We start from the raw sequence: 25,747 nt of genomic DNA on the forward strand, positions 1-25,747 counted from the left end.
TTGTCACAATAAAAATCTGACGAACGTCTTTGTTTGACGGCTTCAGGTCACGTGTCAGACAGGACGTGTTGTCACGAGTCCCTCGCTTGTCACATGACAAGACATCAAACGAAACTTTAAAACTTTACAGGGAACTTTCGTGGGTGTCTAAAGGGGCGGGGTCACCTGTGTCACTGTGGATTCTTATAGGTTAACTCTGAAAAAACAACCTATCAGAATAAAAGCTCGCTGTATCTGTAGGCAGCAACTACACCTGCTGCACACCCGGAGCTCTGTGATTGGAGCCTTTCAAAGCAAAGTGTCCAATCAGAGATACGCTCCTGCTTCCTGTTATCATCCTGCCTCCAGGCGGGTGGGTGGGACCTCAGGGGCAGTACTCATAGTCTCCCCCATCTTCTCCTCTACCTCCATCACCGCCGCCGCCATCGCTACTGCCACCATCGCTACTGCCACCATCGCCGCCATCACCGTCGCTCTCCATCTGGTAGATGTTGTCCACGGTGGAGCTCTGCAGCTGCAGAGTGGACGCCGTGGAGCTGAACTGGACCTGCTGACCCGGGCCGACCTTCTCCTGAGGACTGAGACAGGAGAGCATCAGTTTCATCATCACAGCGACTTCCTGTGGACAGTGAAAGACTTCCTGTAGAGAAGCTCCAGCTTCTCATTAGACATGTCAGCTTTAAAACCTTTGAGATGAATTTGAATAAAAAACGATGACTGATCATATGGTAACCATGGCAGCCGATCGACTGTGTCGGACACGTTTGATCATAAACTGGTGACCTGACACTGTCGGCGATGATCGTTTATATTTCTGCTGCGTGGATCCGTTTCCTGCTTCATCACGAGTTTGATTTTCCAAAGTAAAAGCCTCAAACTTTAAAAACGAGTCCCAGCAGACTCTGAAAGGTCACAGAGTCTGCTGGTTACGCCGTGCTTCAGGCTGAGCGGTCATGTGACCCTCTAATTCAGGCTGTGACATTTCAGCGCGGGGCGCTCGGCCGGGCGAGGATGAGGAGGAGGCAGGGTGTAAACCTCAGAGCTTCCTCTCCTCGCTCGCAGCTTCTGGTAAGCCGAGCTGCAGGGAACCGAAACTCTTGCGGTTGGTGGGCGGAGTCTGCAGCGGGCTCACGGGTGGAGCTCCTGATGCTGGTCGTACGTCACCCGGACCCCAGGAGATGTGAAGAGCGTTGCTATGGAAACGATGATGAACGACGAGCTCAGGTGTTCTGCAGATGTGCCGCAGCTGTGCGCTCCACCTGCCTCACTTAGACGTATTTAAAGTTTATTTAAAGTTTTTATGACTGCACGACCACAACCTCAACTTCCTGTTTCCTGTCGTCTGGTCACCGTTCATGACTGTCACACGTGCATAAAACATCCTCGAGTTCCTCTTTCTGCTGCGACCCTGCGACTGCGCTGGAACATGGCTGCCAGCCCGCTGCACACAGCCTCGGCCGTGACGCTCCGCCTTTCTGCTCCGGCGCTGTGACAGCAGCGTGGACACATCTGGGCCCGTGGGCCTGCGTGCTGGGCTTTAACGATCAGGCTGCTTCGTTCTCGCTCAGCATCTCAACGCCACCTGAAACCTCCTGCTCAGCTCGCCTTCGTTTGAAATCGCCCGCGTGGTTTGTGGGTTTCTTTATCTGTGAGTTTCAGTCTGAGCGCGCTCAGTCGTGAGAAGACGCTGCCAAGATGATCGCAGCGCGCCGAAGGCCCGCGAGCCGAGACCCCACGAAGGTCAAACCTGACTCAGGGTTCATCAGCGGCGATCGAGGCGCTCAGACACGGCGTTTATTCAGAAAACAGGAAGTCCACTCACGTGCTGACGAGCTGCTTCAGTCTTCTCACTGCAGAGACACAAACGACGTGATGAGGAGCTCGCCGTGCGTCACAGAGTAAAACACAGTTCAAACTAATAAATGTTTCCTGCATCACTGACGCTCAGGGCGGGATTAAGAACCCGCTGCCACACCGACCACGGTCGCCGTCCTCGATGTTTCGAGGCCGTGAGAACAGACGGGTTTATTCTCGTACTCACCGGCGACGACGAGTCCACCGAGCGTGAGCAGAAACACGAAGACCAGCAGGACGGCGATCAGAGGCGCCATCGTCTGCGAACCCTGAAAAACACGACATCACCGTCACAGCGAGGCCCGCGGTCTGCTCAAACACTGACACTTTATTAGGAACAGCCAATCACTGCTCAGACTGATGTTCAAAACCTACAAAGAAACTGTCAGAGCGAGACATCAAGTCATAATCTGACTTCATCATCTTCATCATCATCAGGGTCTATAAACAGTCTGGTTTTACTTCCTGTTTAACTTATCTGCTGATATCGATCCACCAATCACAGTGAGGGTGCACTGTGCAGTCTGTTCAAATAATATTTTCATTGCTCAGAACATCAGTGTGGCGCTCGTGCTGAGCTTCGTCTTCGTGTGGCGGTGGCGTCACGTCTCACGTTTCACAGCGTTCGTTCGTTTTCTCACCTCGTGGCTGCGCTTCACACCGGAGGAGGCCGTCAGGGGGCTTTCTGTGGAGGTCACATGACCTGCGGGACGTGAAAGCAGACATTTTTAGGACAGCGTGTCAGCAGCAGGATGATGTCATAGCGCTCTCATTTGACCCTGACACGTCTGACTGTACGAAACCCACGAGACACAAACACAGAGGTCGTCCACTGCGGCGTCGTCGATGTTCAAGTGTCCAATAAAGTTAACTGAAAACTTTACACCTGCACTTCCTCTGACTGACACAGACGCTGCTGGTCTCTGTAGGTCATCGTCACCTTCATCACCCGTTCACCTCAGAGCTCCTGACTGGATTATCTGAGTTCATTTGAATTTCTCCTTTTTCCTGCTTTCAGATTCTGTCGCTACATCAAACAGATTCACGGCAGCTCTGTCGTCACCTTCAGTCGGAGAGGACGACGTCGACTCTGTGGGCGTGTCTGTCGTGCGGGCCGTGGGAGCGTCTGAAACAGATCAATGACATGAACACAACGAGCATCAGAGCTGACTCCGCGTCTGATCAGCTGTGAATCAACATCTGGATCTCACAGATGTGTTTCTCTGAGCTGCTGTCAGCGACATGAGCGAGTCGTCCTCAGAGAGCCGCTGATGGTTCAGGACGATGATCCCGACACGTGAGCTCGGTCGAACCTGCAGACTCACCTGTGGCGACGCTCAGGTCAAAGTGATGCTTCTCATCGTTGAACCAGCCGGGTATCTCCACCCTGCAGCCGTATCGTCCAGCGTCTCCCTCTGTCAGGTTGATGATGGTCAGAGAGACGTCTCTGTCCTCCAGTCGGCCCAGCAGCTCATACCTGCTGGAAGCTCTGGTTGACACTCTGAGTCCATCTGTGGAGATCAGCGGATTGGAGCAGCGACTGGCTGGTATTTCTCCTCGCTGCCAGCACGCTGACAGAGCGCCGTGATATTTCCTGTCATATTTACAGGGCAGAGTGACGTTCTGACCTGTGTGACCTTTGACCCTGCTGCCGTCACATTCACAGACTGGAAACAGAAACACAGGAAAGCTTTGTTACATCAGATCCAAACTCTGCTCAGATCAGGTCAGACTATCGGAGAGGTCACCTCTGACCTGAACTCTGACCCTCGCTGACCTCAGCCTGTAAGCCTGCAGGAGGTCAGCGGGAACGAGCCCACGTTACAGCTGTTACAACACCAGCAGCTCGTCCTCAGACCTCTGCACGTCTCTACCACAGAGACTCAGCCCTGTCACGAGTAATAACCACAGCAGCTCCTCGTCTTTACTCGCTGCAGTCTGAACAAGACTCATCCTGCAAACTCAGGCTAAAGCTACAAAAGTGCAGAAGAAGAACGCAGCAGTGACATCAGAGCGGCTAAAGTTTCTGTGTTTACAGAGTTTCAGAGGAAGAGAGCCAGCAGTTACCTGAGAGCAGAGCGAGCAGCAGCCTGAGCTTCATGACGGAGCTGAATGCGCCTCAGAGCAGCTCCAACAGCTGCTGACAGTCACCACAGCTGCACGCTGCAAGAAATGAAGTGACGCGTAAAAACCAGCACCACACGCTGCTGCGGCAGGAGCATCACACACAGCAGGCAGGGACCAATCAGAGAGCAGCTCTCGGTTTACTGTGCTCAGTCAGACGAGTCTGTTTTTACTCTGATTACTTACACTACTTTGGCTTTTACAGATCATATGTGATGATTTATGATCACATGACTGTCGTTACTCGTGTTTATTTCATTGTTTTATAACCTGATGACGTTTTTATCTGCTGAACTAAAATAATAATTCTGGTTTATTCATCATCAATAACATGCAGCTCGTGTTCTCTCGTGACTCCTTCCTAAAAAACCTTCACCTTTTACAGATATGATGATTCCACGCCGTGGGCGGGGCTTGGAGGTAAACTGCGGCGGTTCAGCGACGACAGAGTTTAACCCACAGCTCAGTGTTTGCTCCCGCAGGTCTTTCATCACCGATCACGTTCATAGTGTTGAATATCACATTTCATATCAAATATAAAGCCCGAGTCATGTGACCTGTTATTGTAATGACAGAGAATTTGAAACATCCCAGTTTCCTTGAGAGTGATTTGTGTTCACACGGTAACAGGATCAGGACGACTACACACTGAGGCCACGTCCACACCGGCCGGATAGATCTGAAAACGGCGTCCACGCTAGCGTTTCCAGTCGTTTTCACAGAGCCGTGCGTCCACATTGAAACGGTCCAAAGCACAAACTCAAGTGAGAATTAAAGATTTGAAGGAAAGCTGTCTGCAGCACAGATCTGTAACAGGGCCGTCAAAGCTGAGAGCAAACAAAACAGCTGCTGTGTAGTGTCCTCCGCTGTCTTTGTTTATTTGGTCACGTGACTGCATCACATGACTAAAATGCATCATCGTTTTAGAAAGTCTGCGTGTTCGAGTGTCCACACTGCGACGACAGCTCCGTTTTGAAATGTACTCGTTTTCAAAACGCTGCGTTTCTCCTTGAGGAAAACGCCGTCTCAGTGTGGACGGGAGGCCAAACGTTGCGTTTTTAAACAGAAACGTGTTTCATTGTGGACGTAGCCTCAGCCACAGAGTCTGCAAACAGTCCAGAACTACTGGAGAGACACTTGTGGGAGGTTTAGTCCTAAAGAAGACGTCACTGAACCGTGGACAGGAACAAACTGAGAGGTCTCAGGTGAGCTGGACAGACGCCTGCAGCCAGACTGAAGGACGAGCAGGACAAAGGTCCTGCAGGCTGAAGCGTCCTTCGGCCAGACGAGCTGAGACGCTGCTCGTGGTTGGAGGAAGACGGCAGAGGCCACGCCCCCGCAGTGAAGCACGGTGGTGGCAGCATTCTGACTCATCGGGGTGTTTGTGCTTTCATGTCTGGTTTTAGCATCAGCACAGTGTGATTACACCCTGGATGCTTTCACTTCCCTTTTTCACCTCTGACAGCCCGCTGTAAGAAATATCTGCAGCTGGACTCATGACACATATTTTAAAGAAAGATTTTTTCAGCCTCCAGAAATGAAAAAAGGAAATAATTTGCTTCATTTTTATGTTTCATTAAAATAAAAACATTTTCCTGTGGGAGGTCGTAGCTAGGGGCGGGTTTTTATAATCGATTCATCGATTAAAATCGATTCTGGCTTGGATAACGTAAAATCGATTCATTAAAATCCTGAATCGATTTTTTAATATAAATTTATTTTGCCCGAAATGCCAGAATCTCTGGTGACATCTCACAAAATTTCAACAACCACCAAACAGTTAAGACAGTAAATGAGAGCAGGAACACGGATTCTGCACATAGACGTAAACACACAGCGCGACCCGCGGATCAGAATCAGTGAGATGTCACCTTTCTCACAGCTCGCTGATTCTGATCTGTCGGCGCTTTGTGTTCACGCCCTTTATGCGCTGATTCTAAAGCTGTTAGTTTGATGTCTCTCCAAACAATATTGACCGAACCAGCAGCAAAAGAAGATCCAAACTAAGCTTCACATAAACATCGTCATGAATTCACTCTGACTTTTACTGTTTTGCTTCCACCGCGATGCACAGCTCTCTCTCTCTCTCTCTCTCTGTACTTCAAGAACAGTTTCCCTTTCTTCATTATTCGTTTGCTTGTTACGCACAAGTCCGGGACCAATAAAGTACACTTTCTTTCTTTTCTTTCTAAATGTACTGATCTGAATTATAATATTTCTGACTGTCAAAATTTCCCAGATTTAAATCGAATAGAATCGAATTAAATCGAATTAAATCGAATCGTGGATCGAATCGATTCGGGACCTTGTGAATCGGAATTAAATCGATTCTAGAAATCAGTGACGATACCCAGCCCTAGTCGTAGCGTCTCACACACTGCAGTACCACCTTTGACCACAGCAGGGAACCCCGGCGCTGTTGTTACGTTTCTCAGGTCCGCGCCGGGTTCACGTCTGGGTCTAAAATGTGTTCTGGTCACTGAGTTACGACGTGGATCTGACACAGAGGGATCATTCATGTGAGACGTGTCTGTCACTGATAAATTCCAACCTGCACAGCTGCCTGTCAGGGAATCAAACCCCCGTCTATACGTGACACACACGAGGTTTAGGGCTGGCCAATAACAGCAGGTCTGACTTGATCCAGCTTCATAAAGTCTGCGCTCAGCTTCGCAGCCTGATGCTCGTTTTTTTCCACTTGTTCCGTCACGTTACACAAAACGTGCTGATGGAAAGGCTGCCTGAGAACGTCTGCCCCCGTCCCTTCTTCAGCCCGCAGGCCGTACGTTTGACATCTCTGCCCACCCGTCAATCTGAGTAACCCTCTTCACTCAGGCCACTCCCACACAGTCAGGGAATCGAACCCCCGTCTCCCACGTGACCGGCGGGAAGACTCATCACTAACGTTCCCTCTAAGCTGCGCGCAGTTGCAGTCACGTACTGTTGCACGGTCTCTGCGCACAAAAACCGAACCTGCATTGAAATGAAAATAAACACGTAAAAAGTCTGTTTTGCAGTGTGAGTCAGTGAGTGACCGGCTGCTCCAGCCAATCACGCGATTCACATTCGTATATACGCAGCTAATCCACGTCGTTGACGGGCTCTGACAGCGTCCTCATGTGCCGACGCCGGCGTTTTAGCAAAGCGGCTGATGTGGAGTGAAGCCACGTTAATGACAACGTTTTAGGAGTGACGGCGGTGTTACGATGTGCCGGGAGTCCGCTGTTCTCGACCTCGCTGTCTGCTGTGGAGCTGGCGGGTCACAGACGTCTCTGAAAACATCGGAGCGCGTTTGGAAATATGTGATATCTTGATAAATCGAGCAGATATGTGAAGTTTACACAGCTACATTCTCGCTTGAAAATAACTTAAAAGCTTATTTTGTGACCCAGAAATATTTAAGAGTTTTTAGCCTCGCTCGTCCACCATTGCAGCGTTTGAGTTTTTGGATGAAATGCATTCTGGGATATTTAGCTGTACCAAGTCCACACAAGTCACCAGTAGGTGGCAGGTGAAGTGTCTTGCCCAAGGACACAACGACCCAGACTGTCCGAGCTGGGGCTCGAACAGTCAACCTTCCGATTACAAGACGAACTCTCAACTCTTGAGCCACGACCGCCCACAGCAGCGGTGAGTGTTCCCACCTCCTGCTCTTTGTAACTTAACGCCATCTTTCCGTTTTTGAGTTTTGGACATGATTGTGGAGGATATCTTTGCAGCAAGTAAAGCTACCGGAAATGTACAACCCCACGCCCAGCCTCAAACCAGGAAGTTAGCATTTTCTCGTGCACAGGGTCTATTTATACATAAAGTTTCAGCTGCGCTCTGATCAGCTGATCTGAAAAAGACTCAAATGAAAACACTGAACATCTCCAATGAAATCTTAAATTTATCATTTTCAAATCATCCAGAAAAGAAATTGAAGAAGAAGATCCAGAGCGTCCACAACACAAAGACTGTCACAGTTTGTGGCATTCAGGTGTCACATAGTACAAGCTCCAAGCAGCTGTGATGGAGATGCCGCACTTCCTGAGACACAGTTTGATGCCCTGAACAATACACAAGCGAAGAAAGCCACGCCCCCCACCACCGACCAGACCATCTGTCTGCCTGCAGCGTGAGATCTCTCACTGCTGCTGGACCAGACAACATCCCAGGTCGCGTGCCGAGAGACCGCGCTGATCAGCTGGCCGATGTCAGACATTTTCAACTCATCACTGAGCCAGATGATCGTCCAGCGTGCTTCAAGTCCACCACCACAGTGCCAAAGACATCCTCAGGATCCTGCCTGAATGATTACCCGTCGCCCTGACCCCCATCATCATGAAGTGCTTCGACAGACTTGTCATGGCACATGTGAAGAGCGACCTGCTCCGCTCTGGACCCGCTGCAGTCTGCACACCAGCCCAACAGGTCGACGAGGATGCTGTTTCCACTGCACTTCACCTCCACCTCAGTCCGTCCGAATCGTCAGGCTGAGCACAGGAGCTCCTCAGGGCTGTGTTCTCAGCCCTCTGTTGTTCACCCTCCTCGACTGCGCCGCCCTACACAGCTCCAGCTACATCAACAAGTTCGCTGGCGACACAGCCGTGGTTGGTCTCATCAGCAACAACGACGAGTCAGTGTACAGATGTGCGGTTCAGCAGCTGGCGCTCTGGTGCAGTGAAAACAACCTAACACTGAATGTGAACAAAAGCAAGGAGATGATCGTCGGCTTCAGGAAGACTCGCTCCACCCACACACCGCTCAGCATCCACGGTTCCACGGTAGAGACTGTTAACAGCACTCACACGGACTCCTTTCCCTCCTCCCATCCAGCTGTAGTACTGCTGTCTGACAGCAGTACTACAGCTGATCACAGCAGGAGGGGACATTTCGACAGTTTAGAAATCGTTTCACTTATTAAGAAACCAAACAAACAAAAACGATCATCCAGACTGCGAGACAGCTTTTTCCCACAAGCCATCAGCATCATGAACTCACCACCAGCTCTCCTGCTCCCCCCCCCCCACACACACACACACACACAGACACACACACTCCCACACACACACACACACACACACACACACACACACACACACACACACACACACACACTCCCACACACACACACACACACACACACACACACACTCCCACACACACACACACACACACACACACACACACACACACACACACACACACTCCCACACACACACACACACACACACACACACTCCCACACACACACACACACACACACACACTCCCACACACACACACACACACACACACACTCCCACACACACACACACTCCCACACACACACACTCCCACACACACACACTCCCACACACACACACACACACACACACACACACACACACACACACACACACACACACTCCGTTAGCTGAGTCTATGTGCTCCACACCACTGCTTCTGTGAGACGAATGCTGCTCTGTGGACAGGCTGCTGCACTGGTCACTTTAAACCACTGTTAACTGTAAATGTTAAATTATAATTTCTCTCAGTCCTCTTAGTCTGAAGTGTATATTTATTTTCTTCTTTTATTTCTGTTTATTGTTGTTTTTTGTCCTGATGTAACCGGATACAGCAGAGATGACAATAAAGTTTGACTTGAAATGATAAAGAAATTATTAGTTGATGAGTTTGTGATCGATCATTAAGTGCTGATTATTTTGACCTCATTCTGATTTCTGTGTGGTTTCACTTTTATGTTGTTTTATTATTCTTATAAAGTATAATGAACTCGTTTATTTTACTCTGTGAAGCCAATTTTATTCTAACATAGTTTTTCACTGACTTTTCTTTCAGTGATTAACTGTATGTTATTTTCTCCACCTGGTGTTTCTGTTTCTCCTGCTGTCTAATGCTGGGCTACACTGCGCGATTTTTTTCAGTCGTGTTATTCAGCTTCTGCTCAAACTGCACGATTGACTCGCAGGGGTTAGAAGTTCATAGGTCACGATGCTCTGATGCGACCCGAGTCACACTGTGCGTCCATAACATGAAGCTTATCGCTCTCCCTCTCTGTCTCACACACACACACACACACACACACACACACACACACACACACACACACACACACACACACACACACACACACACACACACACACACACCACCAGCTTTGCTAAATTGCTGATGAAAAACATGATCAGCTGTGATTGAGCAGCGATGTAGATCCAACTATTTTCACGGTCGTTGTGGTCGTGATCATTTTGTGAGGCCACAAAAGTTGTGCCTCCGTCGCTTGTGTCCCGATCACAGGCTGCACCGCTGCTCCGTCTTTTTCGCTGACACTTGTGTTTGCGCGTGCGCAGTGTGAGAAGCTGCGCTGACACCCTCACGACGGTCGCGAGGATTTCAAATCAAGCCATTGATGATCGGGAGCTGGTCGTGAGGTGTTAATCGCGTCTCGTTACCCCACGTATACGACACGACGCACGATGAAGGCCAAAATCGGGCCGATCGCCAAAACGGTCGCACGACTCAAAACGGGCCAAACGTCGCACAGTGTCTGCCCAGCATTACGCGGAGCTTCCACAGTGTGTTTGTCTGTATGTGTGAACACGGAGGTGAAAAAGATTTTCTCCCCGTCGGGGAATCGAACCCCGGTCTCCCGCGTGACAGGCGGGGATACTCACCACTATACTAACGAGGAGCAATTCTTTTCCTAATCCTGCAGTACTCGTTTTATCCACAACGTGTCTTACCTGAAAGTGACCATGACATAACTACGATGGTCGGCCTGCCCCCTGCTGTCTGACAGCAGTACTACAGCTGATCACAGCAGGAGGGGACATTTCGACAGTTTAGAAATCGTTTCACTTATTAAGAAACCAAACAAACAAAAACAAAAAAGCAAACATGCAACCTCATAAAAAAATAACGGAAGTGAATAAAAACAATAAAACATGTAAAACTAACAGGTGTTTTCTGTACCTCGTGCCTGACGTGGACAGGTGTCTGCAGCCTGCATGGCCATGAGGCTGAGAGCTGTGCTGCTAACAGGCTCAAATAATATGAGATCAGAGCGTGGGGCAGACACCTCAAACACTCCACCCTCTCCGACTGACCCACAGCTGTCCTGCTGATGCTGACAATGGAGGCTCTCCTGCACACTCTGGTATTGGAGCTGCTGCTGTGACATGCTCCTCTCACAGGGAGCTGCTGCTCACTGGAGATTTCCTCATGTTGGACCATTCCCAGTAAACCCTGGAGCTGAAAACCCCAGCACAGCAGCCTGCGTGACGTCAACAAACCTGTTCAGCCATCTTTGTCCTGATGGTCGCTCTGAGCTCCACATGAGCTGCTGCTGCTGTGGGACAGGTGTACCTAATAAAGTGACAGCTCAGCGTGGTGAGACCTGAGCCAACGTTTTTACTGTTATCAGCAGCTTCCTTACAAAGTTCTGCAAACTGTGTGAAGCACAAGAACAAGGAAACAGGCAGAGCAGCCACTTTATTGGGTACACCGTTAGTCCAAATATTTAATCAGCCAATCACAGGCCTGCTCTCAGCATTTAGGCGGGTAGACATGTGGAGATGACCTGCTGGAGCTCAGACCGAGCATGAGGCTAAAAGCTGACTGAAGGTACGTTGTTGATGATGTCAGACAGGCGGAGTCAGTTACCTGAGTTACACTGAGTGACTTCTTCACTGTTTACATGAAAACTTTATTAAACACATTAAGCACAGTATGACGATGGAGTTTATTAACAAACATCGCTCCTGTCACAGCTCACAGAGGACACGTGTCACTCAGGGGCGAGGGCGTCCACCTGTGACGTGAGTGACATCACTCCTGAGGTGAGTGCAGCAGATTTATTTTGCTTCTTGTGCAGAGAACGTTCGACTGAGGCTTTCCGAGATGTTCCAGATGGGAATTCAAACACTTTCATAATCAGGTCGGTGTCACACAGCGCTGCTCTCCTCCTCCTTCTCTGATTGGTCTGGCCTCCTCTTTGCTTCCTGTTTGGACCTCCAGACTCCTGCAGGAACACAAACACACTTCCTGTCACAGATCCAGGCTTTCTCTGAGTTCAACAAAAACTAAACCTCAGTCAGAGATAACGGGGTCAGGGGTCAGGGTGGTGGTTGTCAGCTTTCAGGCCCTGAATGAATGTGATTGGCTGAACAGGTGTGACAGTGTGTAAATGATCAACGATGAGCCCGAGCTGACCCAGTGTTAGTCTCAGCAGTTATGCAGATGGAGTGTTTATAATGTTGGAAACCTGCAGTCAGCTGAGACATGAACACAGAAGTGTCTATGCTCATGTCTCGACAAAGCAGCAGCTTTACAAGAGTCAATAATGGAGGTGAAGAACATCACGCCTCCCGGTCGGGGAATCGAACCCCGGTCTCCCGCGGGGATACTCATACTGTGCAGTACCAGCTGTGACCACTAAATGACTGCATGTATGTGGGTGGCGCTGTTTACCACTTCTCCACAGTGAAGGTTTATTGTGACCACAGCTGCAGTACCGCTTTCAACCACAACGTGAACGTATAGGAGAGTGGCGCTGTTTCACAGGTTCGACAAAAACGAAAAGAGAAAAACATCAAAAACTGTTTTTAAATGTGTGCAAGCAGTGTGTGTGTGTGTGTGTGTGTGTGTGTGTGTGTGTGTGTGTGTGTGTGTGTGTGTGTGTGTGTGTGTGTGTACTGACTGTAAGCTGCGGTCAGCAGCAGAGCTGGGATGAAGACGAGGGAGGAAGCTCTCACTGTGTTTCCAACAAACGTCTGCAGAACGTTTACCTGCTGCTCAGCTGACTGTCAACAAACAAACAAATACAAATAAAAACAAACAAAGAAACACATAACACATCAACACATAAACATGAAGTGTTTGTACCTGAACCAGAGCCACCACTGGCTGCGTGGTGTCGTCTCCTGTGATGTCACTTCCTGCCTCCTGGGCGATGTGACCTGGCCAACAGATGATGCTTGTTTACGTCTGACTTGACCGCACTTTGTGTTCAGATTTAAAGATGCTGAACATGAGGACGTGTTTGTGTGACGCTCACAGGGTCACGGCTGTGACCTCACGTTAGCAACAGCTGCAGGGTAACGCCGCGTCACACAAACAGCTTCCTGTACTGACAGCATGAAGCATCAGCGAGCAGCTTCTTGAAGCTCCAAACGAACACTAAAATATAATTTCTCTTCCTTCTCTTTCTTTAAGTCCGAACTCAAAACTCACTAGTTCAAAATAGTTTATCCCACATAACCTCTCCACTCGGCTATTTTAAATGTGTCTTATGTCTTATTCTTTTATGATTGTGTAAACTGCTGGCTTTTATGTTGCTTTTTTCATTACTGTGTACAGTGACTTTGAGTGCTCTGAAAGGCACTTTCAAATAAAATGTATTATTATTATTATTATTATTATTATTATTATTATTATTATTATTATTATTAATGACCAGCAGGGGGCGACTCTTCTATGAGTGTAAAGACATGCAGTGAGAAAGAGAACGGTACCTGTGGTGGTGTGCGGTGCGTTCAGGTCCCCGTCTGAGAGCTCAGTGTTTTCTGTTACGGCCACAGAGCGAGCTGCAGGCGAAAGACAAACAAACACTTTGAGGTTTTCATTTTGTTTTCAGCGCTCTGAACAGGCGTGTGTGGACGTACGGCTGCTGAGGATGATGAGGTGGACAGTGAAGGTCTGGTCGTTGAAGAGTCCGGGCACCTGAACTCTGCAGTGGTAGAAACCCGAGTCTGACGGCTGTGAGTGGAAGATGGACAGAGAGGAGGAGGAGGCAGACACAGAGTACCTGCACAGGAGGGACGAAGGCCGGTTTTACTCCACGTGCTGACAGGAAGCTACAGTCTGCTCTGATGGGACGCACACCTGCGCTCACCTCTGTGACTTCCTGTAGGTGATGCGGGCTGCAGCGCTGTTGATCACAGTGTTGTGGCAGGTGAACAGTGAAGGTTTGCCCCGCCCCCAGCACACCTCCACTCCGCCCTGTTTGCCCGCCCCTGTGCGACACGGCAGCATCACCTTTGTCCCGACGTGGCCCACCACTGTCTCCATGGTGACCGCTGACACACAGGTCAGCGCTGACAGGAAGACAAACACAGGAGTGAGTTAAAAAGACACCTGATGATGTCAGAGCGGACAGCCGATACTGGAAACCATCATCACCAGTCTGACTGAAGCTGCTGCTCCAGCAGACACGATGTCACGGCTCGCCGCTGAGCGCCGAGGCTTCCAGACGAGCTGCAAACACTGAGAGTCAGCCCCAGAAATCAGAAACGGTTTAAAAACGAACAGCAGGAAGAAAGAATGTGAGCCGTGTTTTTTTGAACTCTTATTCATGAATATTCAGAGCACGCAGCGGCAAACCGAGCGAGCTTTCAGACAGGTAAATGGCCTGCATTTGTATAGCGCTTTACACTACATTCAGCCATCCACACATTCACACACTGGTGATGGCAGCTACATCGTAGCCACCGCTGCACTGACAGAGGCGAGGCTGTCGGACACTGGCGCCACCGGGCCCTCTGACCACCACCAGTAGGCAAACATGGGGTTAGTATCTTGGCCAAGGACATTTGGCATGCAGCCAGGAGGCAGCCTGGGATCGAACCACCGACCTTCTGATTAGTGGCTGACCTGCTCTGCCACCTGAGCTACAGCCAGCCATGCCGTGACAGGTGCGTCACGTTCTTCTGTCAGGTAATGATCACGGAGCCGTTTTACCGCAAACACACAGAAAACGTATCATCTGCAGATACGAAGACCTCACGGCGACCTGAGGAGGCGGGGTCGTGACCTTTCAAAGCTTTGTGGTCTAATTTGTCTGCTTCACTCATTTTAGGGTCAGAGACAGAAATCTGTTTTCCTGGCTGCTGATGGTAACGTGAGGCTGCTGTGGAGAAACATTCAAACGTGTCAATCTGAGAAACCTCACTTTCATACTCAGGACCTTTGATCGCTCATAATTACAGGAGATGTTAGCATGAACACATTTAAGCTCAGCTTAACACTGACAGCAAGGCCACGCCCCTTTACATCCAGGAGGATTTTTTTTCTATCCGGTTGTTCAGTCTGACGTCACTAGCCGTGTCTGGACCTAAACTCCGCTGCAGGTCCATATATCAAATGATCACTGTGGCATTACTGAGAGTTGAAAAACTGTCTAAAGTCTTTCATCTTTAATAAAATGATCAGCGTTCTGCTCTACCAGGTGTAACAATTGAGTTTAACATCCAGGCATCCATGAAAACGGAATTTATGACATTTAACGGAGTTAGAAGTTAGCAGGGAGTTAGCTCGCTAGCTTCTATCTAAATACAATATAGCATGTCCTGACTGCGGGGTTTTGGAAACAAATTAAAACGTACATCTCTGCTATCACTTCCAGCATAAATGAAGACAGAAAACTAAACAGCAGTGACGTTTGTAGGGTTACTGAAGTTGGGCTAGCTGCTATATAATGATGTGCTACGTGACCGCTAGCGACACAGCTATGTTAGCATAATATAAACAAGCTAACTTTTTTCCACTCGATAAAAGTTAACGTGAGTGTTCTCGGTGGTCAGGAACAAATGTAATCGCATGGCAGGATGCTGTAAAAGGACCAAACTTCAGCCAGGAGAACAACTGAGATAATCCATCCACAATACGAGGTTAGTCATTCATATACTGCTGCATGGGCTGGGCTGTAGTTACATCCTAAGGTTTTAAAAACTGAGCTTAAATAAATGATTAGCGGTAATAAAAGCCGAGGGAGGTCAACAGTGATCACTGACTGTTTTAGGAGCTTTTTGAGATCAAATAGAAGAAAATACATAACATTAAACATGTTAACAACACAAAAGCCATATTAAACGCAGACTACTTTAGGCCCGGAAGTAGGATTAGTCGCGTCATCACTTAACGACCGGATAACAAACTTAGAGGTTTGATTTGACCAATCCGAGGACAGCTTTGGGATCATTTCAAATCATCAATGGTTTTATTGGCTCTCTCACCCCAACCAATCACAGCAGATGGCCCCGCCCCTCCCTGAGCCTGGTTCTGCAGGAGGTTTCTTCCTGTTAAAAGGGAGTTTTTCCTTCCCACTGTCGCCAAAGTGCTGCTCACAGGGGGTCATATGATTGTTGGGTTTTTCTCTGTATCTATTATTGTACGAGCTACTGTGCAATATAAAGCACCTCGAGGTGACTGTTGTTGTGATTTGGTGCTGTATAATTAAAGCTGAACTGAACTGATTCAAGCGTGTCCACTGACGACCTGCAGGTGTGAGGTGTTTGTGGTCCGTCCAGCGCTCTGTCTGTGGTCTCATCTTTCCCACAGTCTGGAGTTTCTCTTGGTAAAACTTTAACACTTCGAGTTTTCCAAACAACAAAAAGTCCCGACAGCACCAGGTCCTCCTTAAATGACTGCTGTGGCCTCCGTCTGTAAACTCACTGCTTTCAAGAAGCGTCCGTGTCGCGTTGGACACATGAAAAGTTTGATCCTGACAGATTTTCTCCTCGGCTGCTTTAATTCCAGACTCTGACTTTTCTGTGAGGATCCAGGTCCAGCAGTCTCAGACAAACATCCACAGCCCAGAGGAGCTCTGAGCGACCCTGACCTACAGGTTACACTCACCTGAGAGGACGCAGACAGCGTGCAGCGGCGGCAGCATGGTGGTGTTGTTCCTGCTGCAGACAGACAAATGGATGAGCAGTCAGATGAGTCAGTTGTCGCTCTGACTTCCTCTTTCCACTCAGTTATTCATAGAGTCGTCTCGCCGGCACAAAACAGGCCGGAGGTCAGCAAACATGTTTGAGATGAGCCGTCGCACCATCAGAGCTCCACGTCGCTCCACCCCATGTCTCCATGTCAGAGCGTGCTCACGGCAATACTATGGACAGCATGGTCAGCAGGTTAAAGCTCACCTGACAATGACCTTTCACCTTTCATCAAACAAATGTCAGTTTTGTTTTTTGTATCTTTATTCTGAACAACAACAGAGAAAAAAAGACAAACAAACAAAGTCAAACAATAATCACAAATAACACTTATTTAACCCCACCCCCCTGTTTCCTAACTAACAGTAAGTAGTAGTCGACACTTTTTCTTCCTGTTACGTCCATCAGAAATATATTTATTTAAAACAACTTAAAGATATATATACACTCATGTAAACATACTCACACACTGGTGATGGCAGCTACATTGTAGCCACAGCCACCCTGGGGCGCACTGACAGAGGCGAGGCTGCCGGACACTGGCGCCACCGGGCCCTCTGACCACCACTAGTAGGCAACGGGTGAAGTGTCTTGCCCAAGGACACAACGACCGAGACTGTCCAAGCCGGGGCTCGAACCGGCAACCTTCCGACTACACGGCGAACTCCCAACTCTTGAGCCACGATCGCCCCGTATAAGTTGCAGTAAGTTGCAGATGTATGTCAGTGGCTCTGAGATTCCTTCTATGACCTTCTTTACAATCAGTGCATGTTTTATATTTACATGTTTACAGTCTCAATGATTCCTTTTCCCACTGCTGTGAGGAACATTTCTCTGCTGATGGCAGTGACTCAGGAATTCGTTCTGTCAGATTTGGTCCAATATTTGCAGAATCATTATTAAAGCTTTGACAGCATCAGCAGCTTTTTCCATTATGTTGCCAATATCAGTAAAATATTGTTTGCAGTGAGCTGTAACTCTGCTGGCCTGGTTTCGCATTCTGTTTAGAGTTTAAAGATGTTTCCTGTCAGTTTATTTCTGCTGCTGTTGATCAATAATCAATCTATCAATAACAGTGAATTATTTTTAAGGTGGAACTTTAAACATTTGGACCTGAGCAGCATCATCAGGTGTAATGTGCTGTACTATTCCTTGTTGCTTCATGGCAGCCACACTTGGTTGTGATTTCTGTGCTCTTGAGCAAAGAACCAGTTTTAAATGGTCTTTAGGCTCAGTGTTAGCAGCAGGTCCACCTGAGTTATGGCTCAGATTTACAACAAAACTCCCCAGCTAGCTTAGCTATTCATTAGAAAGCTAATGCGCTAACAGCTAACATGTTAGCATTAAGCAAAGTAAGAAGAAGCTCTTGAGCTAGCTAGCTTAGTCCAAGCTAGCTCGCCCACACACCTTGTCTTACCTTCAGTCTGGTGTGTCGCAGGTGAAGGAAGTCACAAATTGATGACAACGCAAATCCACGAAGCGAACGCAAGTGAGACGCAGCGAGCTTTAGAGTTTGTTTGTTTTGTTTCCTTTTAGTTGTTGTTTAGGTTTTTATTTTGTTTATTAGCTTGAAGGTTTTTAGTTTGGAGTTTATTGGTTTGAGTTGTTGCATACCTGCAGTGGGAGTCGAACCCACGCTGTGATGCTGACGCTCCGGGCTGGATGTAGCGTTGTTCCCTCGTGGACCATCTTCAGCGCTGATGAAGCCTCAGCAGGATGAAGCCTGATGCAGAAAACAGACTCGGGTCCTTCACTACACACCTTCACACAGTCTGAGCAGGAAAACAAGCCTCAGCACAGAAACTGAGCATGAAGGCTGCGTCACCTGTGGAGGAGGAGTCCATGTTTGGTGCTGGTATGAGGACCAATCAGAGCCTCTGAGGTGACGTGCAGCTCTCTGTGGTTCACACTGCTGTTAGCTCAGGTTCAGGCTGGACTGAAGTCTTCAGTGGCTCAGCAGGTAAAGCAGCTCCCCCTGCAGTCATGAGACCACAGGTTCAACTCTCACAGCTCCCTGTTCTCTTCATGTGGTGACGTGTCCAGGTGTGCTCCGCCTCTCGCCCTGCTGGGTGAGGGTCGTGTTACGTTCACTGAACTCCGAACTCTGCAGGATTCATTGACGATGCGCTCCCGCCCGGCCTCCCGCCTCCTCTGCCCGCAGTCATCTCCGTGTTACCCAGCAGGTGGAGGCTCGCCTCTCGCGCTCAGCCGCAGCTCAGATTTAATTCATGCTGCCGAGACGTTCACAACAACAACACGCCGCCTGCTGAGGAGGAGAGGGAGGTCAGAGCCTCGTTAACCCGGCGGAGACAGAGGGAAATCAGGTCGACCTCGTTACCCGCTGATGTCACTTTATTGGTGGTTGCCATGACTGCGACGATGATGGAAGCAGCATGTTTGTTTCTTTCAGTGTCTGAGACGAGGAGACGACACGTCCGTCTCCATCCGACCTGCTGATTCTGCAGCTGCTGCCATTAAACACCAAAGAAGAAGACGCACGGGGACGTGATGTCATTAAAAAAGCTCCAATGAAACACTTTGCACAACAAATGAACTCTTTAACCTCAAAAAGCAACGCGTGAGAGAGTTAATCTGATATGAATCGTGTCAAAGGTCACGACCCGAGAGGAATTCAAACCCACAACCCGACCACGGCCTGAAACCTGGAGCAGGAAACCAGCATCGACCACAAAGACCAGACCAGGAAGCAGAGACAGAGAATGAAACTGTGATGAATGAATGTGCCTGAAACTCTGAGCTCCCTGCTGCTGATCACAGATCAGCTTTAAAACTGAGTCAAATGCTGCGCGTGCGTTCAGGTTAAAGCCGTCTCTGACCCGTGAGCGAGCTGGCGTCCAGAGGCAGGCTCTCAGCTTAATGAGCACGAGATTAGCATCGGCGTCGACGCCGTGAGCTAATGTGAGCACGGCGTCTGTGTCAGGCGTTTCTATGACAGCAGGTGTGAGTGAAGAGCGTGCAGCCGCACTCATTATGTCTTTATGAGACACCATTAGCACATAATCAGTGTACACGACCCCACAGAGTACTCTGATTACACTCTGTTCCCACAGAGCAAATGGAAGAAACAAACCGAACAGTGACGTCTGTGGTAGCTGTGGGCTGCACTCAGACCTGCTGGATCCAAGGTCAACGTATCAGGATATCTTTAATGATCTGGCTTCACTGACAGTGTGACGCCGAGGTTCATCCTGCTGCCTCGGGGTCGAAGGTCACAGGGTTCAGGTTTCGCTCTGACCCTTTCTGCTCTGTCTGTAAGACTGATGAGGACAGGCTGCATTACTCCACCTGTCCGGTTGTTCTCTCCTCTCGGAGGCGATGGTGTGCGCTCTGTGATGTAGGACGATGCAGTCCTCGCCCAGGCAGACTTTAAATGGACGGATGTGGGAACAAACATCCACCTCCGCTGCGAGCAACCACGCTATCCCGCCTCGCCCTGGTATTCCTGGACCAGGAGGCAGAGCTCGGCGTTCTTCCTCCTTCCCGGGGTCAGAGCTGCAGATGGTCCCAGCGGGTTTGTTTGGCATCCGCCTTCTTTCATAAAAGTTTTGTTTTGACGGGATGATCGACTCCACCTCCAGCATCGTTTGGACATGAGGATGAAGATGTGAACGCCTGCACAGAAGACGAAAAAGGAAACGTCCCCCGTTAATGAGGTGGTTGATGCGTGCACGTGTTTGCACTGTGACCATGCACGGGGAGGCCCCGCCCACTCACACTGCTACAGGGACCAGAGAGTCAGTCAGGATGTTCCTGAGCTAAGAGCTAAAGGGCGGCGTTGCCATAATGAGCCTCGTCCCGCCCCCTGATGTGGAGCACTGCTCATAACATGGAGTCTGTTTACGTGTCACAGCTGACATGACCCTGAGCCTGACTGTAACCCTAAAAACACGGTTTGAGTCTCAAACTGTTGGTCCCCACAGAGATATGAAAACACGCACACGCACACATCAGAGGCCTGCTGTAGGAGGGAACAGCTTCAGGATGTAGAAGATGAGTCTCTATTTTTCGCTCTTCACCCACAGACTTCCTGCAGGAACATTTGAGAGTTTGGCGGTTTGAGTGTTTCAGGTGGGGGCGATAAGACTGCAACACGATTCAAACCCACGCACACACAGACACACACACACAGACACACACACACAGACACACACACGCTGAGGGATGAAGATGTCCTAAAACTGCTACAGAGTAGGAGTACTGCAAACACACACAGACAGTAATGCTGGACGGGTTCAATAAAAACAATCTGATAGTAATAAAGTTTATTTACTCAGGCTGTCCCTGCACACACAACAGTCACTGATTTTACTCATTAATTGGAATCAGTGTGTGACGTCATCAAACAGTCCCGATCAAAAGTTCTGAAAATGTCAAAACATCCTGTTTTGCATGTTTGGATCTTCACAAGGTTGCAACTCGAGCTGCAACATGAAACAAGAAGAACCGAGAGTGAGACAGAGCAACGCTTACACTGAAGCTGGCTGTTTTACAGCTGATGCCTTTAAAAGGCCAAATCTGTGCAAAAATGTGGCTTCGTTGTCCTTTCCTGTCAGGATGCTCCCTGTTTGAACGTGGTCGGGTTGTTGAACCGCATGAGCTGAGGTGTTTTCTACACTCCACAGTGGAGGGGGTGGTTTTTCCTTCAGTGGAACATCAGGAGGTGCAGGGCTGTCAAACAGCTGCTGGCTGTGTCCAGATGTTGCAGAGAACATCCCTCCTGACCTGGCCCTCATCTGTGTGGTAACCACTGGGTTTATCAACGGGACAACGCTACGACTTCTTCCAGGAGAATAACATCACTCTGTTGGACCATCCTGCGTGCTCCCTGATCTAAACCCAACTGAGAACCTTCAGGGATGGCTGGTGAGCGAAGTTTACAGAAATGGACGACAGCTCCAGACAGTAGATGCCTTCATGCAGCCCTCTTCACCATTTGGAGAAATGTTCAATTCAATTCAGTTCAATTTTATTTATATAGCGCCAAATCACAACAAAAGTCGCTTCAAGGCGCTTCATATCGTACAGTAGATCGTACAATAATAGATACAGAGAAAAACCCAACAATCATATGACCCCCTATGAGCAAGCACTTTGGCGACAGTGGGAAGGAAAAACTCCCTTTTAACAGGAAGAAACCTCCTGCAGAACCAGGCTCAGGGAGGGGCGGGGCCATCTGCTGTGATTGGTTGGGGTGAGAGAAGGAAGACAGGATAAAGACATGCTGTGGAAGAGAGACAGAGGTTAATAACAGATATGATTCAATGCAGAGAGGTCTGTTAACACATAGTGAGTGAGAAAGAAACACCCAATGCATCATGGGAATCCCCATGCAGCATAACTAAGGGAGGATTCAGGGTCACCTGGTCCAGCCCTAACTATATGCTTTAGCAAAAAGGAAAGTTTGAAGCCTAATCTTGAAAGTAGAGATAGTGTCTGTCTCCTGAATCCAAACTGGAAGCTGGTTCCACAGAAGAGGGGCCTGAAAACTGAAGGCTCTGCCTCCCATTCTACTTTTAAATACTCTAGGAACAACAAGTAGGCCTGCAGAGCGAGAGCCAAGTGCTCTAATAGGGTGATATGGTACTACAAGGTCATTAAGATAAGATGGGGCCTGATTATTTAAGACCTTGTATGTGAGGAGCAGGATTTTGAATTCTGGATTTAACAGGAAGCCAAAACAGGAGAAATCTGCTCTCTCTTTCTAGTCCCTGTCAGGACTCTTGCTGCAGCATTTTGGATCAGCTGAAGGCTTTTCAGGGAGTTTTTAGGACTTCCTGATAATAATGAATCACAGTCGTCCAGCCTGGAAGTAATAAATGCATGAACTAGTTTTTCAGCGTCACTCTGAGACAGGATATTTCTAACTTTAGAGATGTTGCGCAAATGGAAGAAAGCAGTCTTACATATTTGTTTAATATGTGCATTGAAGGACATGTCCTGGTCAAACATGACTCCAAGGTTCCTCACAGTGTTACTGGAGGCCAAGGTAATGCCATCCAGAGTAAGAATCTGGTTAGATACCATATTTCTAAGCTTTTCAGGGCCGAGTACAATAACCTCAGTTTGATCTGAATTAAGAAGCAGAAAGTTAGCGGCCATCCAGGTCTTTATGTCTTTAAGACATAAAGGTGATGTTCCCATCACCTCGTGGAAACGCTCGCATCGAGTATACTGCAACGAGTTTTTGCAGTGGTCACCAATAATGTGGAGCTCCTCATTACTGAGTTCATGTTTGGAGCTTTGGTTTCTGTTTTCGGGGCGACCGTGGCTCAGGGGGTTGGGAAGCATATCTGTAACCGGAAGGTCGCCGGTTCGATCCCCGGGCTCTCTGTCCTGATCGTTGTGTCCTTGAGCAAGACACTTCACCTGCCGCCTACTGGTGTTGGCCAGAGGGCCCGATGGTGCGATACGGCAGCCTCGCCTCTGTCAGTCTGCCCTAGGGCAGCTGTGGTGAACCAGTGTGTGAGAGTGAATGAATAGTGGCATTGTAAACCGCTCCATTATTATTTTGGTTTATTTGGAGGTGTGGTCCTAAACGTCTGATCAGCTGTAAAACAGCCAGTTTGTAAGCGTTGCTCTGTCTCACTCTCGTTTCTTCTTGTTTCATGTGTTTAAATCACATCAGTAACACAAACGATGTTCTCTTTTTTCACACAGTAAAAAAAGTTCTTCCCTTCTTACAGTGGAGGCGCCGTGCTGTGGTTTCGTCACAGCGCTGTTTCCTTATAATGTGGAAAAACTGACTCGTGGTTAAAATGTCCCTTTTTCCCAAAGACGTCTCAGAGATGAACGTTTCACATCAGGGCGGGTCACAGGGTGGAGGCGTGCCTGCTCTCACCTGCTCAGGTGAAGCAGCAGCAGAGCAGAGGAACTGAGCAGTCCACAGGCCACGCCCCCAAAATAAGAAACATTTTTTAGTCGCTAACAAAAACCAAATATATAAATCAAATGTAAATATTTGATCCTTTACATCGATGTTGTGTTAGATTTTCACCCTCAGCACTTCCTGTGTCTGGACTCGGGGTGATGTCATCACTGAGGAGGAGCTCGGTGAGAGACACCTGGACCGCGCACCATGATCCATGGGCGGGGCTTCAGATACCACACGTGGCCTTGTCCCTTACAGGTCACCAGAGATGGGCAGTAATGCATTACTGTAATCGATTACTTTTTTCAAGTAACGAGTAAAGTACGAGATTACTATTGCAAAAAACGGTAATTAGATTACTGTTACTTTCCCATAAGCACGCTGCGTTACTGCGTTACTAAAACCGTGATTTCATTTGCGAGAGTGTCTCCTGACAGTGACGTAACCGAGTGCGACGTTCGTGGCAACAGCTGTGTGCAGATCAACAATGGATCACATATCGAGTGCAGAGAGAGTATGAGCGTGCAGCGTTTAAAGCGTGGAAGTACTCACATTACTTTGAGTTTGAGTCCATAAAAAGTGACAAAAACACTAGCGTCCTGCGTGGGAAGAAAACTTCTTTTTACAACGAAAAACCCCTAAACCTCCGAGCGAGCACCGAGTGCGCTGCCACGGGAGTGTGACACAGAGAAACTCCCGGACCCTCCCACTGATGGCTGCGGCTCACCTGCACCGGGGCAAACATCCGGCTGTCCAATCAGAGGATGTTGTGTATAGTCTAACTTTTGCTTGATGCATAAAGTTAAAAGATTCAAACTAATAAAACAAGTTTTAAACAGAGACGTTTTCATTTGATTACATGTATATGATGGATGATGCAGAAACAGTAGAACTGGGCTGAAAGATCTATCACTCTGTTACCTATTCAGGTTGTAAAAAAGTAACTAAGTAACTAAATAACTAAGTAACTAATTTCTTTTGAAAAAAAGTAATTAGTTACTGATTACTTTTTTCAAGTAACTTGACCAATACTACAGGTGACCTCCATCATTGGCTGCCTGAGACTCGGGTGGAGTTCAGGTGTGTCGGCACCTGTGAGGACTCACATAGGTCACGGCCGTCTACCTGCTCTTCCTGGTCCACCTCCCTCTGATGGGTCAGGCCCCGCCGCTCATATCAAACGCATCGATTGATTGGATGTCAGCGTGTATCTTTGTTGCCTGGCAACATCGTGACGTTCCACAGTTCCCTTGTTAATCTGTGTGTTTCCGTCCAATCACAGCCTTCAGGCGTTCTAACCTCGTGTCGTGGCCGATAAACAAACTGAGCCCGTCTGTCAGACGGAGCTTGTTAACATCAGAGTCTGGCAGAGAAGCATCGACGTCATTCTGAGGACGGAGCTCACAGTTGTTTCCAATCAGAGCTCCTCTGAGGTCGGAGCCCGCCGCCGCCGCTCGCCGTCTCTGGGTTTGCTGGTCAGCACTTTGTTTCTGGCTGGAGACCAAGTGAAACCAACAGAGACGCTGTTTCATTCTCTGCATTCACTTTCCTTTGAAGGACAAACTGCTGAGACGTGCAGACAGCGGGGTCCTCAGAGACCTCCACTCAGTCATTCCTGAAACCACAGTCGGCCCGAGCGCTCACAGCTCTGATTCGATGCAAGTTTGAAGAACAACAAACACAAGTTTCTGTCTGAGGCTCACTTCCTTCCACTTCCCAGCGTTCATCCCGGTCCTGGTGCAACGTTTACAGTCGGCACGGTCGGCTTTTCGATTGTTTTTACCTTAAACAATAAAACCTCATTTCAACACTGCTGACATCAGTTTTTCGTTCAGTTACAGACTTCCATGAAAGCAGACGGAGGACCACGGGTGGTGTAAGACACGGGCGTAGTTACTACATGACCTGTTTTAAAGCCTCAAGATGACGTTTTTTGGTGTTTTCAAACTAATTGTGACGAGTGCATGTTTATTGGCTGTCAGCCATACGTCGAGAGCCAATGAGTGACAAAGGTCAGGGCAAAGTGGGCGGAGGTCTCAGTTGTCAGCCTGCTGTCAGCCCCCCCCCCCCACGATGTCACTTCCAGGTTAATGTAACTTTGGAAGATTTGCACAACCAAATTGACTGATGCTTACGACCAACAGGAGGCGCTAAGCGTCTCTGACAACACGCTGAACAA

General features: G+C 48.6%; 2 protein-coding genes and 1 long non-coding RNA gene across 4 annotated transcripts in view; 1 reads left to right on the forward strand and 2 right to left on the reverse strand.

Annotated features, from left to right (window-relative positions):
- LOC308387732 (CMRF35-like molecule 2) overlaps positions 1-4,835 on the reverse strand; it is a 4,932-nt gene extending 97 nt beyond the window's left edge. Inside the window, exons 1-8 of the mRNA XM_080867993.1 lie at positions 4,355-4,835; positions 3,922-4,017; positions 3,180-3,521; positions 2,918-2,980; positions 2,496-2,557; positions 2,042-2,123; positions 1,823-1,850; positions 1-578 (exon numbers count right to left, since the gene is read on the reverse strand). The exon at positions 1-578 is cut by the window's left edge and continues 97 nt beyond it. Of these exons, the coding sequence (XP_080724119.1) occupies positions 365-578; positions 1,823-1,850; positions 2,042-2,123; positions 2,496-2,557; positions 2,918-2,980; positions 3,180-3,521; positions 3,922-3,955 (825 nt within the window). The 5' untranslated portion in view covers positions 3,956-4,017; positions 4,355-4,835 and the 3' untranslated portion in view covers positions 1-364. The remainder of the gene's footprint in view (positions 579-1,822; positions 1,851-2,041; positions 2,124-2,495; positions 2,558-2,917; positions 2,981-3,179; positions 3,522-3,921; positions 4,018-4,354) is intronic.
- A 6,856-nt stretch (positions 4,836-11,691) lies between these two features.
- On the reverse strand, positions 11,692-25,342 carry LOC308387738 (hepatitis A virus cellular receptor 2 homolog). 2 transcript variants are annotated; one of them, XM_080868001.1, is made up of 8 exons: positions 24,694-25,342; positions 14,143-14,226; positions 13,856-14,057; positions 13,626-13,768; positions 13,476-13,547; positions 12,847-12,920; positions 12,662-12,764; positions 11,692-11,983 (listed from the first exon to the last, which is right to left on the reverse strand). In XM_080868001.1, exons 3-8 carry the CDS (start codon positions 14,029-14,031, stop codon positions 11,907-11,909), a joined length of 645 nt encoding a protein of 214 aa, XP_080724127.1. In that variant the 5' UTR covers positions 14,032-14,057; positions 14,143-14,226; positions 24,694-25,342; the 3' UTR covers positions 11,692-11,906. The 2 variants fall into 2 exon arrangements, with proteins under 2 accessions (XP_080724127.1, XP_080724126.1); XM_080868000.1 differs by lacking the exons at positions 14,143-14,226; positions 24,694-25,342 and adding exons at positions 16,597-16,649; positions 18,294-18,329.
- LOC308387774 overlaps positions 15,377-25,747 on the forward strand; it is a 105,250-nt gene continuing 94,879 nt past the window's right edge. The window contains exon 1 of the long non-coding RNA XR_013969982.1: positions 15,377-15,629. This is a non-coding gene — a long non-coding RNA (uncharacterized lncRNA). The remainder of the gene's footprint in view (positions 15,630-25,747) is intronic.

The sequence above is a fragment of the Rhamphochromis sp. 'chilingali' genome, assembly GCF_963969265.1.
Source record: "Rhamphochromis sp. 'chilingali' genome assembly, chromosome: 19".
In the NCBI taxonomy this organism is placed as follows: Eukaryota; Metazoa; Chordata; class Actinopteri; order Cichliformes; family Cichlidae; genus Rhamphochromis; species Rhamphochromis sp. 'chilingali'.